This window comes from Xenopus laevis, chromosome 3L (assembly GCF_017654675.1).
Source record: "Xenopus laevis strain J_2021 chromosome 3L, Xenopus_laevis_v10.1, whole genome shotgun sequence".
Lineage (NCBI taxonomy): Eukaryota > Metazoa > Chordata > Amphibia > Anura > Pipidae > Xenopus > Xenopus laevis.
This window is the reverse complement of record NC_054375.1, coordinates 5,662,035-5,685,992: the sequence shown is the minus strand read 5'-3', so window position 1 is coordinate 5,685,992 and position 23,958 is coordinate 5,662,035. Positions and strand designations below refer to the sequence as shown.

General features: G+C 42.4%; 1 protein-coding gene across 1 annotated transcript; it reads left to right on the top strand.

The window, feature by feature from the left end:
• The first annotated feature begins 49 nt into the window (after positions 1-49).
• On the top strand, positions 50-23,240 carry agk.L (acylglycerol kinase L homeolog). The gene is made up of 14 exons (XM_018240858.2): positions 50-199; positions 1,115-1,250; positions 6,683-6,722; positions 11,615-11,694; positions 13,004-13,079; positions 18,776-18,868; positions 19,201-19,237; positions 19,462-19,552; positions 21,031-21,100; positions 21,338-21,417; positions 21,629-21,686; positions 22,143-22,213; positions 22,479-22,563; positions 22,703-23,240. The coding sequence occupies exons 2-14, from the start codon at positions 1,141-1,143 to the stop codon at positions 22,850-22,852; spliced, it is 1,041 nt and encodes a 346-aa protein (XP_018096347.1). The 5' UTR covers positions 50-199; positions 1,115-1,140; the 3' UTR covers positions 22,853-23,240.
• Positions 23,241-23,958: the final 718 nt, after the last annotated feature.

The window sequence follows — 23,958 nt, the reverse complement described above, 5'->3', positions numbered from 1 at the left end:
GTTCCAAACGTGACGCCCTAGAACCTCCTCCGCCCCGCCTCTTGCCCTGCGCTTTTCTGACAGCGGAACTGTGAGCAGGGGGTGCCGGTTTCCGGCCGGACGAGTGATCAGCTGCACTGGATATCAATGTAGCTGTGAGAGTGTGTGAGGGCAGAGAGGAGAAACAGCGTGTGTCTATAGGGAGGGCGGCAGGACACAGGTGGGCACTGGGAGAGGGGGGACGGGAGGGATAGGGAGATGGGGCCAGAGATTTTAGTGCATTTGTCCAAACATGACAGCGATTACTTACTAATGACACTGGAGCAGACTCTTCTGTATCCCTTGTTACATATTGTCACTGTCACTATGGCTATTGGGAGTTAATTATTATTTACATTATCCCTTATAATACATGAGTGATACTAGATACTAGAGTTCCCTGTATAACTCAACCTGCAGCCCTGTGCCTTTATATGGTCACAGAACAACCCCTCAGTGACTTCTAATATCCTTATCATTTACAGTAGGGGGTACATTATCCCTTATAATACATGAGTGATACTCAGAGTTCCCTGTATAACTCAGCCTGCAGCCTTGTGCCTTTATATGGTCACAGAACAACCCCTCAGTGACTTCTAATATCCTTATCATTTACAGTAGGGGGTACATTATCCCTTATAATACATGAGTGATACTCAGTTACCTGTATAACTCAGCCTGCAGCCTTGTGTCTTTATATGGTCACAGAACAACCCCTCAGTGACTTCTAATATCCTTATCATTTACAGTAGGGGGTACATTATCCCTTATAATACATGAGTGATACTCAGAGTTCCCTGTATAACTCAGCCTGCAGCCTTGTGCCTTTATATGGTCACAGAACAACCCCTCAGTGACTTCTAATATCCTTATCATTTACAGTAGGAGGTACATTATCCCTTATAATACATGAGTGATACTCAGAGTTCCCTGTATAACTCAGCCTGCAGCCTTGTGCCTTTATATGGTCACAGAACAACCCCTCAGTGACTTCTAATATCCTTATCATTTACAGTAGGGGGTGCATTGCATATGCTATGAATTTCATAAGGTATACTTGATTGTATTTGGCTTCATTTCTGTTATTTGCCAGCAGATTGCTGCAAAAGTTGGACTCCAACAATGGCTCGGGTAGTACGAATCTTTAAGACTCTTCGCAACCACTGGAAAAAAAGCACTGCCGGATTTTGTTTGTTGGCTTACGGAAGCCATTGGATTTATGGTAAACACTGGTAAGTATTACCTCTTCTGCATGGAAAGCCCCCTATGGAAAGAACAGACTCTGGGCTTGAACTCAATGTTACCAGTACTGATACTGCTGAGAGTATGAGTGTAAGCTGTGTGGCGAGTGGTGGAGGGTGCCAGTGGAATGGATGAGATTGGGGGGAAGGAGGCACAGAGTGAGCGCAGGCTGGTGGGTGAGCACGTAGTTAATGGGGGGGGGTAATCCAGTAATGCAGCCCAATATTGGGGTACAGCAGGCTGCTCAGAGTGTCTGGAGGAGGAAAAAGCTCTTCACTGATCAGGGGCAGCAAAGTGGCACTTTGGAAGGACAAGTTTTTCAAAGGCAGAATGTTGTGAGAATCAGGTGGGATGGGGAGAAGGAGAAGTTTCCTGGGACAAAATTTATTTGCCGCAATTTTATCAAACAGTCCATGGGCTTCACCCCAGATGACATTTATGCCTTTGTAACTGCCTGTGATGTTGAATATGATGTCACTTTCACGCTCTCTCAGGGACTGGAGAAATTCCGGGCGCTGTATGAGGAGAAGAAGGGGGTGCAGGAATGGGAGGGGATTAGAGCCATTCCCATAACCAGGCCAGAGACAAAGGTGGTGACTATCCTCTTTAAGAATGAATCTATCCCCCCAGGGGATATTATGGTCTGGCTGAGGAGGCAGTGCAGGGTGCTGTCCCCACTCACTCGTATTTACAATGAGGAGCAGTTCTGGGTGGTGGGGTACAGGGCACAAGTGAGGTTGGTTGTGCAGAATAATGTCCATAAACATCTCCCAAACTCTTTCTTCATAGGCAAAGAGAGGGGCTCCTGTTTCTACCCTGGGCAACCTTGCCAGTGCTTCAGGTGCAGCTCCAAACGACATCTGGCCAGTGGCCCAGGGCCACGTCAGTAAAGAGTGCAGCAACATCGGGTGTAACCTGTGCGCTACCTTGGGTCACACACACCGTGAATACCCAGACGCCTGGCATAATATCACAAAGGCTTGCCCACGGATAGAGGAGGAACTCTTTCAGCCAATAGAGGAGCCTGTAATGGAGCAGGGAAGGACAGAGGAGCCAATGGAATCAGGTAATGATGCAGAAGAAGTGAGGGAAGCAGATAGTGAGGAAGAGGAGGCAGGGGAGGAAAGTCAGAAAGATAGAGCAGAGAGTCCCCCCAAGAGAATGCACCCCAAAGTCAAGAAGGAAGAGGGGTGGAAGGTGGTAGGAAAGGCAGGGAAGAAGGCTGGGAAGGTCCTTTTTGATAACGGCATTAAGGTGTCCAACAGATATGTGCTGCCCCATGATAAGAGTTGGGGGGAAGTGGTAGAGGAAGAGGAGGAGGAGATGAGAAGGGTGGAAAGGAAGGATCAGGAAAGGCAAAATGCAAAAGGAAAGGGAGAAAAAGAAGGAAGATCAGGAGCAACAAGAAGTTAAAGGGAAAATAAAGGAAAGTACCGAAAACAATCCACAACCCCAGGAAGGGGGAATTATTGAAGATCAGGGCAAGAAGAGAATTTCCACAGAGATGGAACAGGGAGAGTTGAGAAGAAATAAACTTCTTTTCCTGGAAGAAGATGGAGATTATCAGGAAATTAGAGGGATTCAAGTGAAGAGATACAGTGGGGAAGGGGAAGATGCTCAGAGCAAATCCCTAAAACCCTCAGAAAGTCAGAGGTGCAGGCGCTGCTAATGTTGGGTAATTAATCTGCATTTAAGGTCCGTGTGATGTGAGAAATCACTGGGAAGTACAAAGCACAGTAACTGTTACGGGATAGAGAAGTTTATTTTTCTTTTCTATGATCTGAGATATAATAGTAAATGTCTTTGGGTGTATTTAATATTTGTAATTGTTCTTCATGATGTCTGTGCATTTGTTCTGCATTTAGTATTTTAAATCTGTTATTTTATTTTATTCTTGTTTCAACCTGTAATTTGTATTAATCTAATAAAGAATTCCCTCCTCCCATATGTATAAATACAAATATACAGAGAAGGAATGTTCTGGGCACACAATAAGCTATACCCTCATACTGTACTGTCTAAGGGAATCAATATGGCACCTCCTCCCATATGTATAAATACAAATATACAGAGAAGGAATGTTCTGGGCACACAATAAGCTTTACCCTCATACTGTACTGTCTAAGGGAATCAATATGGCACCTCCTCCTCCCATATGTATAAATACAAATATACAGAGAAGGAATGTTCTGGGCACATAATAAGCTATACCCTCATACTGTACTGTCTAAGTGAATCAATATGGCACCTCCTCCTCCCATATGTATAAATACAAATATACAGAGAAGGAATGTTCTGGGCACACAATAAGCTATACCCTCATACTGTACTGTCTAAGGGAATCAATATGGCACCTCCCTCCTCCCGTATGTATAAATACAAATATACAGAGAAGGAATGTTCTGGGCACACAATAAGCTATACCCTCATACTGTACTGTCTAAGGGAATCAATATGGCACCTCCTCCTCCCATATGTATAAATACAAATATACAGAGAAGGAATGTTCTGGGCACACAATAAGCTATACCCTCATACTGTACTGTCTAAGGGAATCAATATGGCACCTCCTCCCATATGTATAAATACAAATATACAGAGAAGGAATGTTCTGTGCACACAATAAGCTATACCCTCATACTGTACTGTCTAAGGGAATCAATATGGCACCTCCTCCTCCCATATGTATAAATACAAATATACAGAGAAGGAATGTTCTGGGCACACAATAAGCTATACCCTCATACTGCACTGTCTAAGGGAATCAATATGGCACCTCCTCCCATATGTATAAATACAAATATACAGAGAAGGAATGTTCTGGGCACACAATAAGCTATACCCTCATACTGTACTGTCTAAGGGAATCAATATGGCACCTCCCTCCTCCCATATGTATAAATACAAATATACAGAGAAGGAATGTTCTGGGCACACAATAAGCTATACCCTCATACTGTACTGTCTAAGGGAATCAATATGGCACCTCCCTCCTCCCATATGTATAAATACAAATATACAGAGAAGGAATGTTCTGGGCACACAATAAGCTATACCCTCATACTGTACTGTCTAAGGGAATCAATATGGCACCTGTATATGAATAATATTATGTTTTACCCTTACAATTCTCCGCTATAGTTGCAGTTGCAACTTGACCAATTGACCTTAGTAACCACACAATGGTTTGACTGCCGGGGTCAGCGACCCCTATTTGAAAGCTGGAAAGCCTCATTGGTTTAATAGCAATATACTAGTCAGCTAGTAATAGTGGTTGTACCCACCTAGAGCCTATAAAACATGGAACATGACTTACCTAAGCTTTAGATCTCTTATGTCATTTACTTTCATTTTACTCTGGTTTTTATTTTGTTATATCTCATAGACTCTATTTTATCCAAATAATTCAAATGTTTAAAAATAACTTCCTTTTTCTGTGTAATAATAAAACAGTAGCTTGTACTTGATCCCAACTAAGATATAATTAATCCTTATTGGAAGCAAAACCAGCCTATTGGGTTTATTTCATGTTTACGTGATTTTCTAGTAGACTTAAGGGATGAAGATCCAAATTACAGAAAGATCCGTTATCTGGAAAAACCCAGGTCCTAAACATTTTGGATAACAGGTCCCATACCTGTATTATAGTTAACTGGTGAATCTGAATCAGGATAGAGAAGAACATACAGACATAATTGTGCCAGCGAGAACATTATATGAAGCAGTATATAGATTATATAGTGGAACTGAATCATATATTGTTGTTCTTGATTTCCATGTGATTGCAGCACTTTTGTAGGTAATGATGCGACGGGATGATGCGTCGATTCCCTCCGGGGGGCCGACACGGTCATTAGATCTCCGTAGGGAAACATCATTTTTAGTCCGTATCAGCAGAGAGAGAAAATATATCCTTTCTGGATTTATCCAGCAGAATCTGAGAGATGAGAATGATAAATCTAATCACACGGAGCCTTTAGAGATTATTTCAGCATAAGGGAGATGAACAGTAGCGAGGACAAGAAAAACTGAATTTAAGCAGAAAATTGCACAAAGATATCTGAAGAGCAGACCCTCTGTATATATCTGGGTACTGCCATATTGCTTCAAATGACAATATAGCTTATTGTGTGCCCAGAACATTCCTTCTCTGTATATTTGTATTTATACATATGGGAGGAGGAGGTGCCATATTGATTCCCTTAGACAGTACAGTATGAGAGTATAGCTTATTGTGTGCCCAGAACATTCCTTCTCTTTATATTTGTATTTATACATATGGGAGGAGGAGGTGCCATATTGATTCCCTTAGACAGTACAGTATGAGGGTATAGCTTATTGTGTGCCCAGAACATTCCTTCTCTGTATATTTGTATTTATACATATGGGAGGAGGAGGTGCCATATTGATTCCCTTAGACAGTACAGTATGAGGGTATAGCTTATTGTGTGCCCAGAACATTCCTTCTCTGTATATTTGTATTTATACATATGGGAGGAGGAGGTGCCATATTGATTCCCTTAGACAGTACAGTATGAGGTATAGCTTATTGTGTGCCCAGAACATTCCTTCTCTGTATATTTGTATTTATACATATGGGAGGAGGGAGGTGCCATATTGATTCCCTTAGATAGTACAGTATGAGGGTATAGCTTATTGTGTGCCCAGAACATTCCTTCTCTGTATATTTGTATTTATACATATGGGAGGAGGTGCCATATTGATTCCCTTAGACAGTACAGAATGAGGGTATAGCTTATTGTGTGCCCAGAACATTCCTTCTCTGTATATTTGTATTTATACATATGGGAGGAGGAGGTGCCATATTGATTCCCTTAGACAGTACAGTATGAGGGTATAGCTTATTGTGTGCCCAGAACATTCCTTCTCTGTATATTTGTATTTATACATATGGGAGGAGGAGGTGCCATATTGATTCCCTTAGACAGTACAGTATGAGGGTATAGCTTATTGTGTGCCCAGAACATTCCTTCTCTGTATATTTGTATTTATACATATGGGAGGAGGAGGTGCCATATTGATTCCCTTAGACAGTACAGTATGAGGGTATAGCTTATTGTGTGCCCAGAACATTCCTTCTCTGTATATTTGTATTTATACATATGGGAGGAGGAGGTGCCATATTGATTCCCTTAGACAGTACAGTATGAGGGTATAGCTTATTGTGTGCCCAGAACATTCCTTCTCTGTATATTTGTATTTATACATATGGGAGGAGGAGGTGCCATATTGATTCCCTTAGACAGTACAGTATGAGTGTATATCTTATTGTGTGCCCAGAACATTCCTGCTCATTAAAGGTGCCTCAAAGGGTACAGCAGCTGATGTTGTCAGGTTAGGTAGGTACATATTAGGGAAAAAAACATAATTAACCCTTTCTCTCCTGTGCTTGTTCCTGCAGTGATAACTTACTGAGAAGAGCCGCCTGTGAAGAAGCGCAGGTAAGATTTGCCCACACAAGTGTTTCCTTTCAACTTCCACCAACTCATTTACCCACTGAGAGTCCGAGACCTTAAATCCGTCTTTCCATACACTCGGCACATCAATCAGTCTCCCTTTGTCTCCCAGGAAGGCTCGTTAATGTTCGTTAGTCTGTCGTTTATGCAGGGAGCGCCTGCCTCATTTCCTAAACATTTCCCTGGCGCCAACAGAGATACTCATTAGTGTAATCACATGGTTCTTACGGGGTCACCCCTCATGCTCTGAACCCCAAGCCCACAGTACTGGAGAGATTTCCGAGCCGCTGCATATTTATATATATATATTTATATATTTATTTTCCACCTTAATGGGGTCTAAGATGAACTATCAATTAACCCCCGTGGGTGGCTGAAAAGTGTCCAAGTCATTAAACATCGGGGCTGGTTTATCAGGAAATCACTGTCGCTAGGGAGGTGAACCGCCACAATGAGGTTGGCGCGGGAGTTGGATTTAAAGGAGAACTAAACCCTAAAAACGAATATGGCTAAAAATGCAATATTTTATATAGTGAACTTATTGCACGAGGCTAAAGTTTGAGCTTGTCAATAGCAGCAATGATCCAGGACTTCAAACTTGTCACAGGGGGTCACCATCTTGGAAAGTGTCTGTGACACTCACATGCTCAGTGGGCTCTGATTGGCTGTTGAGAAGCTAAGCTTAGGGCTCGTCACTAATTATCCAGCAGAAAATGAGCTTCCCTGGCTGTAATATAAGCTGATGCTACAGGTTTGCTGATTATTAAATTCTGATGCTAATTGCACTGGTTTCTGTGCTGCCATTTAGTAATTATCTGTATTAATTACTAATCAGCCTTATATTGTGACATTTCTATTCTATGTGTACTGTATATTGTGAGTGGCTCCCTAAGCTCAGTAAGTGACAGCAGCACAGAGCGTGTGCAGTGAATCAACAGAAAAGAAGATGGGGAGCTACTGGGGCATCTTTGGATACACAGATCTTTACTGCTAAAGGGCTGTGGTTGCCTTGGGCTGGTACAGAAGCACAAAACATCATGTACAACATTTCTAGCTACTTCTTTAGTTAGGCTTTAGTTCTCCTTTAATGCCCGCTATGCTGCCAGGGTTATCTTCATATATATGTTTTATCCCAACCCTTAACTCGGGATATTCTAAGATCAGGAGTCTCTTTCATATCTCCCCCAAAAATGGAATTATACACCTTTAATTACTATTGCCTTTAATTACTATTATACACCTTTAATTACTATTGCCTTTAATTACTATTATACACCTTTAATTACTATTGCCTATAGTAACGGGACATTTACATTATTCAGCAGGTTATGGAGGCCCAATTTTGGATCTGTAGGTGAAGAATCACTGGCTAATAGAAGCAAATCTTTATTAATCTGATTAATGAGCAAGTCCAGTTGCTCTAGATTTAATTCTACTAGATATGCCGTGACCTGGATGAATGAAAAGCTAATTAGACTCTAGCTAATATTTATAAAGATTTCTTCATTCTGCCACTAGGTGGCGTATGCAGCGGAAACTCAACAGCAGGAAAAGTCTCTGTTGGAGTCCTCAGTAAGTGGCACTGCTGCAAAGGCTCTAGATGCCTCTATAGTAGCAGGATCTTTAAATTATTCAAGGGGTCATGGAGACCCACCTGCAACAGGACGACCTAATTTGGGGTTGTAATCCATAGGTTAAAAGGGTGGTTAACCTTTAAATTAACTTTTAGTGTGTTATAAAATGGCATTCTAAGCAACCTTTTAATGGGCCTTCATTTTGTTTTCTATTTTTTATGTTTTTTTAATTATTTACCGCTTTCTGATGCTTTCCAGCTTTCAAAAGGGGGTCACTGACCCCATCTAAAAAAAACCAAATGCTCTGTAAGGCTACAAATGTATTGTTATTGCTAGTTTTTATTACTCCTCTTTCTACTCAGGCCTCTCCTATTTATATTCCAGTCTCTTATTCAAATCAGTGCATGGTTGCTAGGGGAATTTGGGCCCTATCAACCAGACAGCTGAAACTGCAAACTGGAGAAGTGCTGAATAAATAAGTCAAAAACCAAATAATAAAAAATGAAAACCAATTGCAAATTGTCTCGGAATATCCCTCTGTACATCATACTAAAATTTTATTTTAAAGGAGAACAAACGCTTTAAGAACCATTGTCTAACATTTTTTAAATTACGTCTGCATTCCGCCGCTAGGTCTCTGTTCACGTCCTCAGTATATGGCATTGCTGCAAAGGCTTTATATAGACTGGTTGCATCCGGGGCTGCCACATCAGGGACCCTAACCCCCCCCTCTGACCAACTTCAGGGCCTCCGACCCCCCCCCCCATATCTCCAATTTCAGGGTCACCTTTAACCCTTCTCTAGCCACTGCCCTCATAGGATTTTTTTAGGGCTACGGAAGGAGAAGGAGTTCCTTAAACACAATTCCCAAATGTGGGCTTGGCACCCAGACTGGTGGTCAAATTAAAGGTCAAATAGGCTCTGGTTTGGGACGACCCCTTCTTTCCGCCCCCTATATTTCCTATAAACTGTCCGTTATGGGTAAATATTAAGTAAGGAGGTCTCTGAACAAATATTGGGGCTTGAACCAAAATAAAGCAAGAACCGCTGGTGCAGTGGTTATTAGTGAGGCCTTTCAGCCCTGGGACCCAGGTTCAATTCCAGCCAGGACACTTATCTGCAAGGGCAGGGATATAATCGCTGTACAGCACTGCAGCATAGGTCGGCACTATAAATGTATTTAAATAAGCAAATGTAATCATAATCTTAAAGCATTTCTGAGAGCCCAAATGAGGGCAGAGCAGAGGTGCTTCTAGCATTAAGGGGGTATTCGTTTGTCTTCCTCTGGATGAAAAATAACGAAGCAAATAAAAAAAGGCAGCACCTGCCAAGCATGATGGACGCGCCCCCACCTCAGAAGATATGGAGAGCGATGCAATTTGTAAGTAAAATGAAGAAAACTGTCAGGCTTGCCAGATTGTAATACAGGCGGCTGTAAAAGAAGAGACGGCTGCATAAAGGCGATTTCACGTAATAAGCAAAGGATAATGCAGAGAGTTCCAGTTTAGCAGCCAGCGAGGCTCTTGTTATATTAATGCTTTTCAAAAAGCTCGAAAGCATCAGAACAAGAAGGCAAATAATTAAAAAAAAAAAAACATAAAAACAAATAATGAACAGAGAGAGATAAGCAATAATAATACATTTGTAGCCTTGCAGAGCATTTGTTTTTTTTTGGTTTTTTTTTTAGATGGGGTCAGTGACCCCCCCTTTGAAAGCTGGAACGAGTCAGAAGAAGATGGAAAATAGTATGACGCAGAGAGGGATATTCTAAGCAATTAGAATTGGTTTTCATTTTTTATTATTTGTGGTTTTTGAGTTATTTAGCTTATTATTCAGCAGCTCTCCAGTTTGCAATTTCAGCAATCTGGTTGCCAGGGTCCAAATTCCCCTAGCAACCATGCACTGATATTAATAAGAGACTGGAATATAAATAAGAGAGGCCTGAATAGAAAGAGGAGTAATAAAAAGTAGCAGTAACAATACATTTGTAGCCTTACAGAGCATTTGTTTTTTAGATGGGGTCAGTGACCCCCCTTTGAAAGCTGGAACAAGTCAGAAGAAGATGGAAAATAGTATGACGCAGAGAGGGATATTCTAAGATAATTTGCAATTGGTTTTCATTTTTTATTATGTGTGGTTTTTGAGTTATTTAGTGTTTTATTCAGCAGCTCTCCAGTTTGCAATTTCAGCCATCTGGTTGCCAGGGTCCAAATTCCCCTAGCAACCATGCACTGATATGAATAAGAGACTGGAATATGAATAGGAAAGGAATAAATAGAAAGATGAGTAATAAAAAGTAGCAATATGAATACATTTGTAGCCTTACAGAGCATTCGTTTTCTTTTAAATGGGGTCAGTGACCCCCATTTGAAAGCTGAAAAGCATCAGAACAAGAAGGCAAATAATTAAAAAAAAACATAAAAAAGAAAAAAAATGAACAGAGAGATGAGCAATAACAATATAATTGTAGCCTTGCAGAGCATTTTTTTTTGTTTTAGATGGGGTCAGTGACCCCCCTTTGAAAGCTGGAAAGAGTCAGAAGAAGTTGGCAATAATATGATGCAGAGAGGGATATTCTGAGATAATTTGCATTGGTTTTAATTTTTTATTATTTGTGGTTTTTGAGTTATTTAGCTTTTTATTCAGCAGCTCTCCAGTTTGCAATTTCAACGCTCTAGTTGCTAGGGTCCAAATTCCCCTAACAACCGTGCATTGTTTTGAATAAGAGACTGGAATATGAATAGGAGAGGCCGGAATAGTAAGCCGAGTAATAAAAAGTAGCAATAACAATACTTTTGTAGCCTTACTGAGCATTTGTTTTCTTTTAAATGGGGTCAGTGACCCCAATTTGAAAGCTGGAAAGCATCAGAAGTAGAAGGCAAATCATTAAAAAAGACATAAAAAAAGAAATAAAATGAACAGAAAGATGAGCAATAACAATATATTTGTAGCCTTACAGAGCATTTGTTTTGGGGGTTTTTTTTATATGGGGTCAGTGACCCCCATTTGAAAGCTGGATAGCATCAGAACTAGGCAAATCATTAAAAAAACCATAAAAAGAATGAATAGAAAGATGAGCATTAACAATATATTTGTAGACTTACAGAGCATTTGTTTTTTTTTTTAGATGGGGTCAGTGACCCCCCTGAAAGCTGGAAAGAGTCAGAAGAAGAAGGCAAATAATTAAAAAAAACTGTAGACAATAAATAATGAAGACCAATTGAAAAGTTGTTTAGAATGGACCGGTCTATAACATACTGAACGTTAACCACCTCTTTAAAAGGAAACTGTTTTATCTTTTAGGTCTTTGAAAACCACCAGATTCTCCCCCATTCGGCAATAAAGAAAGCGACTGTGTTTTTAAATCTGGCAGCGTGTAAAGGGTAAGTTAACCGCCCTGCATAGTAACAATGCACACATACAGTTACAACGGGGGGAAGTGGGTTCAGAAACTCCAAGCTGGAAAGCTACTAAATAAAAAACTAGAGCAGACCAACTGCAAGTTGTTTCTGAATATCCATTTCTTCATCATACCAACAATTAGAGGTGATTCATCTTTACATTAACTTTTAGTATGTTATAGAATGGCTAAGCAACTTTTCAATTGGCCTTCATTCTTTGCTTCTATAGTTTTTTGATTATTCACTTTCTTCTTTTGACTCTTTCCAGCTTTCAAATAGGGGTCACTGACTTTTTATCACTCATCTTTCTATTCAGGCCTCTCCTATTCATATTCCAGTCTCTTATTCAAATCAGTGCAGGGTTGCTAGGCTATTTGGACCCTAGCAACCAGATGGCTGAAACTGAAAAATTGGAGAGCTGCTGAATAAAAAGCTAAATAACTCAAAACCCACAAATAATATATTATGAGACAAATTGCAATTGGTTTTCATTTTTTCACTCTCTACATCATACTAACAGTTAATTTAAAGGCCAAAGACCCCTTTAATTTAGAGGTGAACTATCCCTTTAGTTCAAAGACAAACTACCCCTTTAATTTCAAGGCAAACTATCCCTTTAATTTCAAGGCAAACTACCCCTTTAATTCCAAGGTTTACAATCCCTTTAAATCCAAGGCGGACAACACCTTTAAATCCAGGGCGGACAACCCCTTTAATTCCAAGGCGGACAACCCCTTTAATTCCAAGGCAGACATTCCCTTTAGTTCAAAGGCGGACAACCCCTTTAATTCTAAGGCGGACAACCCCTTTATTTCCAAGGCAGACAGCCCCTTTAATTCCAAGGCGGACAAACCCTTTAGTTCAAAGGCGGACATACCCTTTATTTCCAAGCCCGACAACCCCTTTATTTCCAAGGCGGACAACCCCTTTAATTCCAAGGCGGACAACCCCTTTAATTCCAAGGCGGACAACCCCTTTAATTCCAAGGCGGAAAACCCCTTTAATATCAAGGCAGGCCATCCCTTTAATTCTAAATCTGACGACCCCTTCAATTTAAAGGTGAACTACCCCTTTCCTGCAACATTATTGTCATACACAGTAAATAGCTGATTATACATTATGGGCAAACTTTTCATTTGCTTTTTTAAGGCTTTAAAGGGAAACTATTCCAATTTTTTTTTTAATCTGATTATGCTGTACATAATTCTGTAGCTGTGCAGGTTGATGGATAAGCAGGTAAAGGGTTAAATCCCAGGAATGGGATTAAATTGCTTGTTTCTATCCTTTTCAGGAAAGCAATGACCCTCTTTGAGAAGAATGCAGCCCCCATCCTACATTTAGCCGGCATAGATATCACCCTTGTAAAGGTGAGTGGGTTCCTTCAATCCGGGACAGATAAATCCCATGGAAAAGCCATTGATTGACAGCAAGTTATATAAAGTCTGTAAATCCCGCTGAGTTGTGAGTAGCAATAAACCACAGGCAGTGTTCCTAGAACCAGGCTCTCCTCCTGGGATCCCTCCGGGTCAGGACATCATTATTTTCTGTTGTTGTTGCTCCTTGACATATTGAAAGAGGCTGCTGTGTAGGGCTCAGTTCCCAGCTGGCCTATCGAATGCAAAAAAAAATGTACACAATGCAAAAATGTACTATTTTGGCACCATATACCATCCTCTCCCCTTCCTTGCTGCAGAGTTAACCCCTTCCTTGCTGCAGAGTTAACCCCTTCCTTGCTGCAGAGTTAACCCCTTCCTTGCTGCAGAGTTAACCCACTCCTTGCTGCAGAGTTAACCCACTCCTTGCTGCAAAGTTAACCCCCTCCTTGCTGCAAAGTTAACCCCTCCTTGCTGCAGAGTTAACCCCCTGCTGCAGAGTTAACCCTCTTCTTGCTGCAGAGTTAACCCTCTTCTTGCTGCAGAGTTAACCCCTCCTTGCTGCAGAGTTAACCCCTCCTTGCTGCAGAGTTAACCCCCTCCTTGCTGCAGAGTTAACCCTCTTCTTGCTGCAGAGTTAACCCTCTTCTTGCTGCAGAGTTAACCCCTCCTTGCTGCAGAGTTAACCCCTCCTTGCTGCAGAGTTAACCCCTCCTTGCTGCAGCGTTAACCCCTCCTTGCTGCAGCGTTAACCCCTCCTTGCTGCAGCGTTAACCCCTCCTTGCTGCAGCGTTAACCCCCTCCTTGCTGCAGCGTTAACCCCTCCTTGCTGCAGCGTTAACCCTCTCCTTGCTGCAGCGTTAACCCTCTCCTTGCTGCAGCGTTAACCCTCTCCTTGCTGCAGAGTTAACCCTCTCCTTGCTGCAGAGTTAACCCTCTCCTTGCTGCAGATTTAACCCCTCCTTGCTGCAGGGTCAACCCTCTCCTTGCTGCAGGGTTAACCCTCTCCTTGCTGCAGGGTTAACCCTCTCAAGACTGGCATGCCCTGAAGTAAACAACGGACTGAGGATCTGTGACTTTTGTGACCTGAGAATCTCCATTGTAAAGCGTTGCTTTTTTGCAGTTCCCTTGGAATGAGCCCAACTCTATTAAGAGAAATACATGAATGTAACTGGTTATCCATCACTGTAACTGGTCCCCGGAGTGCGGTGAGAAATGAAGTCTTCACAGCACTTATATCCCGCTTGAGACGCCGCTGATCTATTAACTACATTTGCTCCAGAGCTGACACACTTAACTGAGATTACCTTAAAGAAAAGTAAACTCTCCTCATGGTTAAACCCGTCCCTGTTGAGATGTTGCTGTGCTACAGTGCATGCTGGGAGCTGTAGTCCTATAAACAGAGGCAGAACCCCAGGCAAGGCCTTTGAAATCCTTATGGTGCCTTCTGCATCCTCTTGTCAGCTGCCCCAGGGTACTGGGAGTTGAATATGTATGGAGTGCTCTATGTTAAGAGTCCTACATTGGGTCGGGTACCCATGGGTTACCCTAAAAAACTGGTTAGGGTGTGGGGCCGGGTCATTGGTCTTAATATACAGTAAACTGATTTTACTTCCCTGCTTTCTGATACAGATATGATACGATGGTTTCATGGGGGTGAGCAGGGAGGGGGAAAGGAAGTTCGATAGCGGGTCCAAGGGGGTAAAAATGCAGGTCCAGGTTGGTGCCGGTGTCAGAGATTGGCCGGTACAGGACCCATTGTCCATGCAGTTTGCGATAGGGGAAGATAGGAGTCATACTGCATTGGAGCTTACAATCTAATTTTCCTTCTGCCCAAACCCATCATTTAAATGATCAGGAAGTTTTTGGAAAGAGGGAGGAGACTGGGGCAAACGCTTTCAGAATGTGCCCTGGTTGGAGTCGAACTCAGGACCCCAGTGAATGTTGGGCGGCTGAGCTTAGAAATGCTCTAGAGATAAGAAGTGACGCCCTGAAAATCAGTCACAATCCGCCACGTGTTGCCGAGATGCGTCATCTGGTTTATAGGTCAGACAATCACCCAAGCAAATTGCAAGTGGAAAGAATTGGAAATGCAATCAAGTGTTGCAGATTAATTAGAGCAGTTTGGAACTGCCTCCCCTCTCCGAAATTAGACCGAGCTCATGCGCCGCTGCACTGAATGTTAAATAGGGAGAACTTGCAGGGTAATTGCAACTTAACCCACTGCTTCCCTGGGTATGTGGGTAGGTAGTTTGTGTGCAGGTGGGAGAGGGGAGGGATACACAGTCCCAGTACAGTAGGTACAGTAGGTATGTGGGTAGGTAGTTTGTGTGCAGGTGGGAGAGGGGAGGGATACACAGTCCCAGTACAGTAGGTACAGTAGGTATGTGGGTAGGTAGTTTGTGTGCAGGTGGGAGAGGGGAGGGATACACAGTCCCAGTACAGTAGGTACAGTAGGTATGTGGGTAGGTAGTTTGTGTGCAGGTGGGAGAGGGGAGGGATACACAGTCCCAGTACAGTAGGTACAGTAGGTATGTGGGTAGGTAGTTTGTGTGCAGGTGGGAGAGGGGAGGGATACACAGTCCCAGTACAGTAGGTACAGTAGGTATGTGGGTAGGTAGTTTGGGTGCAGGTGGGAGAGGGGTGGGATACACAGTCCCAGTACAGTAGGTACAGTAGGTATGTGGGTAGGTAGTTTGTGTGCAGATGAGAGAGGGGAGGGATACACAGTCCCAGTACAGTAGGTACAGTAGGTTTGTGGGTAGGTAGTTTGGGTGCAGGTGGGAGAGGGGTGGGATACACAGTCCCAGTACAGTAGGTATGTGGGTAGGTAGTTTGTGTGCAGGTGGGAGAGGGGAGGGAAGGAGCTGCCATAGTTGAAGGAGTTGAAGGAGCTGCCATAGTGTTTCCTGTAGACAATACATATGACTTGCATTTCCCACAGGAAGACATGGAAGATTGTCTCAGACAGGTGCTGTGTATTTAAAGGGTAAGTAAACTTTAAAAATGAATGGAAAACTGATGAGGGGGCTATTCTAAGCACTTTTGCAATGTACATTTATTATTTATTTTGTTTTTATCCCAAGATATTAAGGGATACATGTACTGTTAATATAAATGAATTTTGTTATAACAGCGCCACCTGCTGGTCATTTTCCCACCAGTCTGACCAGCAAGTAGTCAAGGAAGTTGTCAGGAGAAAGAAAGAGGCTGATGTTCTTCTGCTTAGGAATAAAATTAGAAACATTTCTCACATCTTTCCTAAGCAGAAGAACATCAGCCTCTTTCTTTCTCCTGACAACTTCCTTGACTACTTGCTGGTCAGACTGGTGGGAAACTGACCAGCAGGTGGCGCTGTTGGAACAAAATTCATTCATATTAACAGCACATGTATCCCTTAATATCTTGGAATTAAAGAAAATAAATAATGAATGTACACTGCAAAAGTGCTTAGAATAGCCCCCCTCATCAATTTTACATTCACTTATTTTTAAGGTTCACTTATCCTTTAAGAGACATAGTTTCCGTGAAAACTCGGGATGAAGGGTTGTGATTAGCAACGTGGCCACTAATTACCACACATCTATTTTCATTTTACAGATTGCTGATTATGATACAAAAATAGCAATAGCCCTCCTAGAGGATTGTGGGTACAAATGTGCCGCCCATAGATAATGCTGGGGAACAATGCGCTCCCTCTCTGTGTTGGAATAAAATGCAGGGGGAGCTCAAAGGAGGAGCAGGAAATTTATCTGGCAAGTCATTCATTGAAAAATATCCTTTGTCTAAGCCAGAGTGAGGGTATGTGCCCAGAACATTCCTTCTCTGTATATTTGTATTTATACATATGGGAGGAGGAGGTGCCATATTGATTCCCTTAGACAGTACAGTATGAGGGTATAGCTTATTGTGTGCCCAGAACATTCCTTCTCTGTATATTTGTATTTATACATATGGGAGGAGGAGGTGCCATATTGATTCCCTTAGACAGTACAGTATGAGGGTATAGCTTATTGTGTGCCCAGAACATTCCTTCTCTGTATATTTGTATTTATACATATGGGAGGAGGGAGGTGCCATATTGATTCCCTTAGACAGTACAGTATGAGGGTATAGCTTATTGTGTGCCCAGAACATTCCTTCTCTGTATATTTGTATTTATACATATGGGAGGAGGAGGTGCCATATTGATTCCCTTAGACAGTACAGTATGAGGGTATAGCTTATTGTGTGCCCAGAACATTCCTTCTCTGTATATTTGTATTTATACATATGGGAGGAGGAGGTGCCATATTGATTCCCTTTGACAGTACAGTATGAGGGTATAGCTTATTGTGTGCCCAGAACATTCCTTCTCTGTATATTTGTATTTATACATATGGGAGGAGGAGGTGCCATATTGATTCCCTTAGACAGTACAGTATGAGGGTATAGCTTATTGTGTGCCCAGAACATTCCTTCTCTGTATATTTGTATTTATACATATGGGAGGAGGGAGGTGCCATATTGATTCCCTTAGACAGTACAGTATGAGGGTATAGCTTATTGTGTGCCCAGAACATTCCTTCTCTGTATATTTGTATTTATACATATGGGAGGAGGAGGTGCCATATTGATTCCCTTAGACCAGTGATCCCCATCCCCAACCAGTAGCTCGTGAGCAACATGTTGCTCTCCAACCCCTTGGATGTTGCTCTCAGTGGCTTTAAAGCAGATGCTTATTTTTGAATTCCAGGCTTAGAGGCAAGTTTTAATTGTATAAAAACTAAGTATAGTGCCCAGTAGAACCTCATGCCGGCTGCCAGTCCACATAGGGCTATGAAATAGCCAATCACAGACCTTATTTGGCATCCCACGGGACTTTTTCCATGCTTTTGTTGCTCCCCAATTCTTTTTACTTTTGAATGTGGCTCACGGTTAATAAAGGTTGGGGACCCCTGCCTTAGACAGTACAGTATGAGGGTATAGCTTATTGTGTGCCCAGAACATTCCTTCTCTGTATATTTGTATTTATACATATGGGAGGAGGAGGTGCCATATTGATTCCCTTAGACAGTACAGTATGAGGGTATAGCTTATTGTGTGCCCAGAACATTCCTTCTCTGTATATTTGTATTTATACATATGGGAGGAGGAGGTGCCATATTGATTCCCTTTGACAGTACAGTATGAGGGTATAGCTTATTGTGTGCCCAGAACATTCCTTCTCTGTATATTTGTATTTATACATATGGGAGGAGGAGGTGCCATATTGATTCCCTTAGACAGTACAGTATGAGGGTATAGCTTATTGTGTGCCCAGAACATTTCTTCTCTGTATATTTGTATTTATACATATGGGAGGTGGAGGTGCCATATTGATTCCCTTAGACAGTACAGTATGAGGGTATAGCTTATTGTGTGCCCAGAACATTCCTTCTCTGTATATTTGTATTGATACATATGGGAGGAGGTGCCATATTGATTCCCTTAGACAGTACAGTATGAGGGTATAGCTTATTGTGTGCCCAGAACATTCCTTCTCTGTATATTTGTATTTATACATATGGGAGGAGGTGCCATATTGATTCCCTTAGACAGTACAGTATGAGGGTATAGCTTATTGTGTGCCCAGAACATTCCTTCTCTGTATATTTGTATTTATACATATGGGAGGAGGTGCCATATAGATTTGCCCCTGTACTTTGCAGACAGATTATGAAGGTCAGGCAAAGAATCTGCTGGAACTCATGGAAAAGACAGATCTGATCATTGTTGCTGGAGGAGATGGAACTCTGCAAGAGGTGAGTACTCCAGCCTTTAATAGGAAAGCAAAGAAGGAATATAAGAATAACAGAAAAGCTTTTATATTTGTTTTCCTGGTTGCTGGGGTCAGTGACCCTGACAACCAGATGGCACATTCTGTTGCAGGATGAGAAAAGCAGGCTAATAATTCAATAAACGTTTTTCAATAAGTAAAGCAATATCCGTCTGCTGGCTTTTTACTACATTGTTCAGGAGTCAGAACCAGCAGAGCAGATAATATAAACAACCGCTGATTTTAATAGCAGTTACATTTAGAAATAACCTTGGATGAAGGCCTACAATAAGGAACACGCTCTTTTGTTTCTTTCAGGTCATCACGGGGCTCCTGCGCAGGGAAGGTCAGGTACGTGGAACGTTCTCTATTGTGGGTGGCACCGGGGCGACCCCCACCTAACCTGCACCCAATTGTCTGCCTTTATTTACTACTGCCCTATTTATTACATTGGTCATGGTTGGTTTCTTAACGGCCTCAGGAATGTTCATCACATGGGACAGGAAACTGCTAATAAATACTACTAATAGTATAGTTTTACAACTAATAGTATAGTATGTACTTTCCGTATTCCCCCAGCCCTCAGTAAAATCCCCATCGCATTCATCCCTCTGGAAGGGACCAACACACTTAGTCACACCCTCTATCCTGAAAGGGAGAATAAGGTCCAGTAAGTAAAAAATATCTTCTTTATGTGTGAAAACATTTCTGTGCATAGACTTGTTTGGCAGATAAAGGACTGAGTAACACAATACCGGGGGACTGCTGGGGTCCAGGATGTATAGACACCATCAGTCACACTCCCTTCCCAGAGACTATTATCCACTGTTACTATAGACACCATCTCTCCCTACTATACCTGATATCCCACAGTCACACTCCCTTCCCAGAGACTATTATCCCACTGTTACTATAGGCACCATCTCTCACTACTATACCTGGTATCCCACAGCCACACTCCCTTCCCAGAGACTATTATCCACTGTTACTATAGGCACCATCTCTCCCTACTATACCTGCTATCCCACAGTCACACTCCCTTCCCAGAGACTATTATCCCACTGTTACTATAGACACCATCTCTCCCTACTATACCTGCTATCCCACAGTCACACTCCCTTCCCAGAGACTATTATCCACTGTTACTATAGACACCATCTCTCCCTACTATACCTGCTATCCCACAGTCACACTCCCTTCCCAGAGACTATTATCCACTGTTACTATAGACACCATCTCTCCCTACTATACCTACTATCCCACAGTCACACTCCCTTCCCAGAGACTATTATCCACTGTTACTATAGACACATCTCTCCCTACTATACCTGCTATCCCACAGTCACACTCCCTTCCCAGAGACTATTATCCACTGTTACTATAGACACCATCTCTCCCTACTATACCTGTTATCCCACAGTCACACTCCCTTCCCAGAGACTATTATCCACTGTTACTATAGGCACCATCTCTCCCTACTATACCTGCTATCCCACAGTCACACTCCCTTCCCAGAGACTATTATCCACTGTTACTATAGACACCATCTCTCCCTACTATACCTGCTATCCCACAGTCACACTCCCTTCCCAGAGACTATAATCCACTGTTACTATAGACACCATCTCTCCCTACTATACCTGCTATCCCACAGTCACACTCCCTTCCCAGAGACTATTATCCACTGTTACTATAGACACCATCTCTCCCTACTATACCTGCTATCCCACAGTCACACTCCCTTCCCAGAGACTATTATCCACTGTTACTATAGACACCATCTCTCCCTACTATACCTGCTATCCCACAGTCACACTCCCTTCCCAGAGACTATTATCCACTGTTACTATAGACACCATCTCTCCCTACTATACCTGCTATCCCACAGTCACACTCCCTTCCCAGAGACTATTATCCACTGTTACTATAGACACATCTCTCCCTACTATACCTGCTATCCCACAGTCACACTCCCTTCCCAGAGACTATTACCCTATTGCTACTACAACAATTAACAGGCTGCATGGTTTTGTTTGGGACTTTTTTCCCTTGAATCCGTTTAGCTGATTTTACATTTGTCAGTTTGGAGTTTTTCACTTTTTCATGATTAAAATGTATTTTCCTCCCCTTTTCCCCATTTCATTCCAGGCAGATCACAGAGGCAGCACTTTCCATCCTAAAAGGGGAGACTGTTGCACTGGATATCCTCCAGATAAAGGTAGAGGTGTAACTACTAGTGGAGCTCTTATACTATATAGTTTCAGGAGTCAGAATGTTGCAGACGTGGGGTGTCTGATGCTCCCATAAGGGGTGTTCTCTGTATTATTTGGGGGGCAGCGAGCATTGTGCATTACATTGTGTGTAACATTGCAGGATGAGACTGAAGAGATCAATGGAGCAGCCGATGTTCTATACTCAGGATCCTCTCACCTGTTTCTCTCTTTCTGTCCTGCAGGGGGAGCAAGATCAGCCTGTGTTTGCAGTGCAGGGAATACGATGGGGCAGCTACCGGGATGCGTCTTTGAAATCCAGCAAGTGAGTCTCATTATTCCTATTTCTTGTTGAGTCCCAGTTTTAATAGGTTATTGCTGAACAAATTGCCCTTTAAGGGTTGAGGGGGCGGGGCATGTTTGGGGAGAAGAAGCCTGTGCCTTTCTGCTTTATATTTGGCAAAAATGCAAAGTATTCTGTTGCTTCTGGACTTTAGCATCATTAGTAACCATGGGAACCATTTTTCATTTCATAGCCTGTCGCCATGGCAACAGCCTCGTTACCTGTTGGAACCTGTCAATTCTCAGCACCCAGTAAGTGATGTAATGTAACTTTTCCATTAATTACTGCTGTAAATGAGGCCAAATCCCAGCTCCCTTATTATTGAACTATAGCAGGGTGACTGTTACCCCAATGTTTCTATATATCTGTAACCTTGTTATGAGCTAAGGGGGCCCAGTCTGAAGGCTATACCCTCATACTGTACTGTCTAAGGGAATCAATATGGCACCTCCTCCTCCCATATGTATAAATACAAATATACAGAGAAGGAATGTTCTGGGCACACAATAAGCTATACCCTCATACTGTACTGTCTAAGGGAATCAATATGGCACCTCCTCCTCCCATATGTATAAATACAAATATACAGAGAAGGAATGTTCTGGGCACATAATAGTACTGTACTATGTTAAGGGAAATAACTAATTAAAATACTGATTATAGAACAATAAACTGACAGTTAACGTGTTGCTTCTCCAACTCTACAGCGCACTCTGGATTCCATGAGTATCTGTACAGAACCCGACGCCATCAGTAAAGGGCAATTTATCCAGTTGGGGTAAGTTATCCCGTTTGTAAACCCCCCCCCCTCCAATAAGCTTTCAATTCTCGCCCTGTGAGGTTTGTATGCGAGTTGCATTGCTGCGAAACGTGTGTGGTGTATAAATCACTATAGTAGAGAGGCTCCTGCTGAGAAGCGACAGTGAGAGATGGCAGTTTGATGCATAAGGGAAACCAGCTTCTCACTTACTAACTGCATTTATATCAGTTGCAGGTGAGAGGTCTCACTCCTAGAACCAACCAAATACTGATTTCCCCTTTAGTGTTGAGAAGATGACTGACCCCCTCTTGCCCCCCGGCGACTCCCAGGTTCTACTTGCCAGTCGCTGCAGCCTGCACCTCCCCCAGGTACGTGATGTTTCTCATATTGACCCTGGAATATGCTTTATAGCAAATAACCATCAAACGACATGGGTAACGCTGATCAGTCGCTTCAGAGAGGCTCATGGGTAATCCTGTTATCGGTTTGTATGCGGCTGAATTTCAGGGAACGGAGGGGCATTTCAGCATCGATTCTGAGGAGTACGAGGCCATGTCGGTGGATGTGACTCTCTTGCCCCGCAAGCTGCACTTTCTGTGCCATCCCACGAGGAAACAAGAGCTGCTGCAGAGACCAACTGCAACCGGGCACTGCTAGTATTAGCGACCAATGCAATGACCACTGCTAGTAACTAGCACCACCAGGTGGCTGAAGGCAGTAGTTCCACCCAACACAGGGGCAACATGGGAAGCTCACCCGTCGTAATGCCATCAGTACAGAGACGTTGTAGTTCAACTGTACCTCTCACCAACGACACATGGAATCTTTCTGTTCCTGCAACACAGTGTGAGGGGTAAGTTGGAACACCAGGGGGTTAGTTCTACGGAACAGAACCAGTCCCTCATCTGATTGAGCTGGAGATCAGGAACATTGGATCCAAACAGCACAGCCAGGGGAAAGAATCCAATAACCCCCAAACCGGGTTTGTTTTTCGTCTCCTGATAAGTAAAAATGAATAAATGTGTTTTTTTTTGCTTCTCTGTCACCACTGTTCATGCAGATCTTGTAAAAGGGATTGTTCGCCTTTAAATTAACCGTTAGTATGAGGTAGAGACGAATATTCTGAGACAATTTGCAATTGGTTTTCATTTATTATTATTTGTGGTTTTTGAGTTATTTAGCCTTTTATTCAGCCGTTTGGTTGCTAGGGTTCATTATACCCTAGCAACCATGCATTGATATTAATAAGAGACTGGAATATGAATAGGAGAGGGGCAGAATAGAAAGACGAGGAATAAAAAGTACCAACAGCAATACATTTGTAACCTTACAAAGGCGTTTATGGGGTCAGCGACCCCTATTTGAAAGCTGGAAAGAAGTCAGAAGCTAAATTATGAAAAACATTATAAGAAATAAATAATGAAGACCAATTGAAAAGTTTCTTAGAAGTTGCCATTTATTACTTACTAAAAGTTAACTTAAAGGGATAGCACACCTTTAAAAGAAATATATATCCCCTAAAATAGGCCTTAAAGGGAACATAAACACTGTTGTTGCTCAACTACAAGTACCAGCATATACCAACATATTAAGCTGGGAGCTTTAGATTCAAAGGAACATTGCTCAGTAGAAGCTCAGGGGTTAGAGTCCTGCATCTGGATGGGTTCCCATACAAGCGGGTGCTGACTGTGAGGCCAGTGCAGGGGGTGCCTGTCTAAGGTGCAGGAGTTTTTCCTTCCCTGCGGTTACAGTTTTTTTCCTCT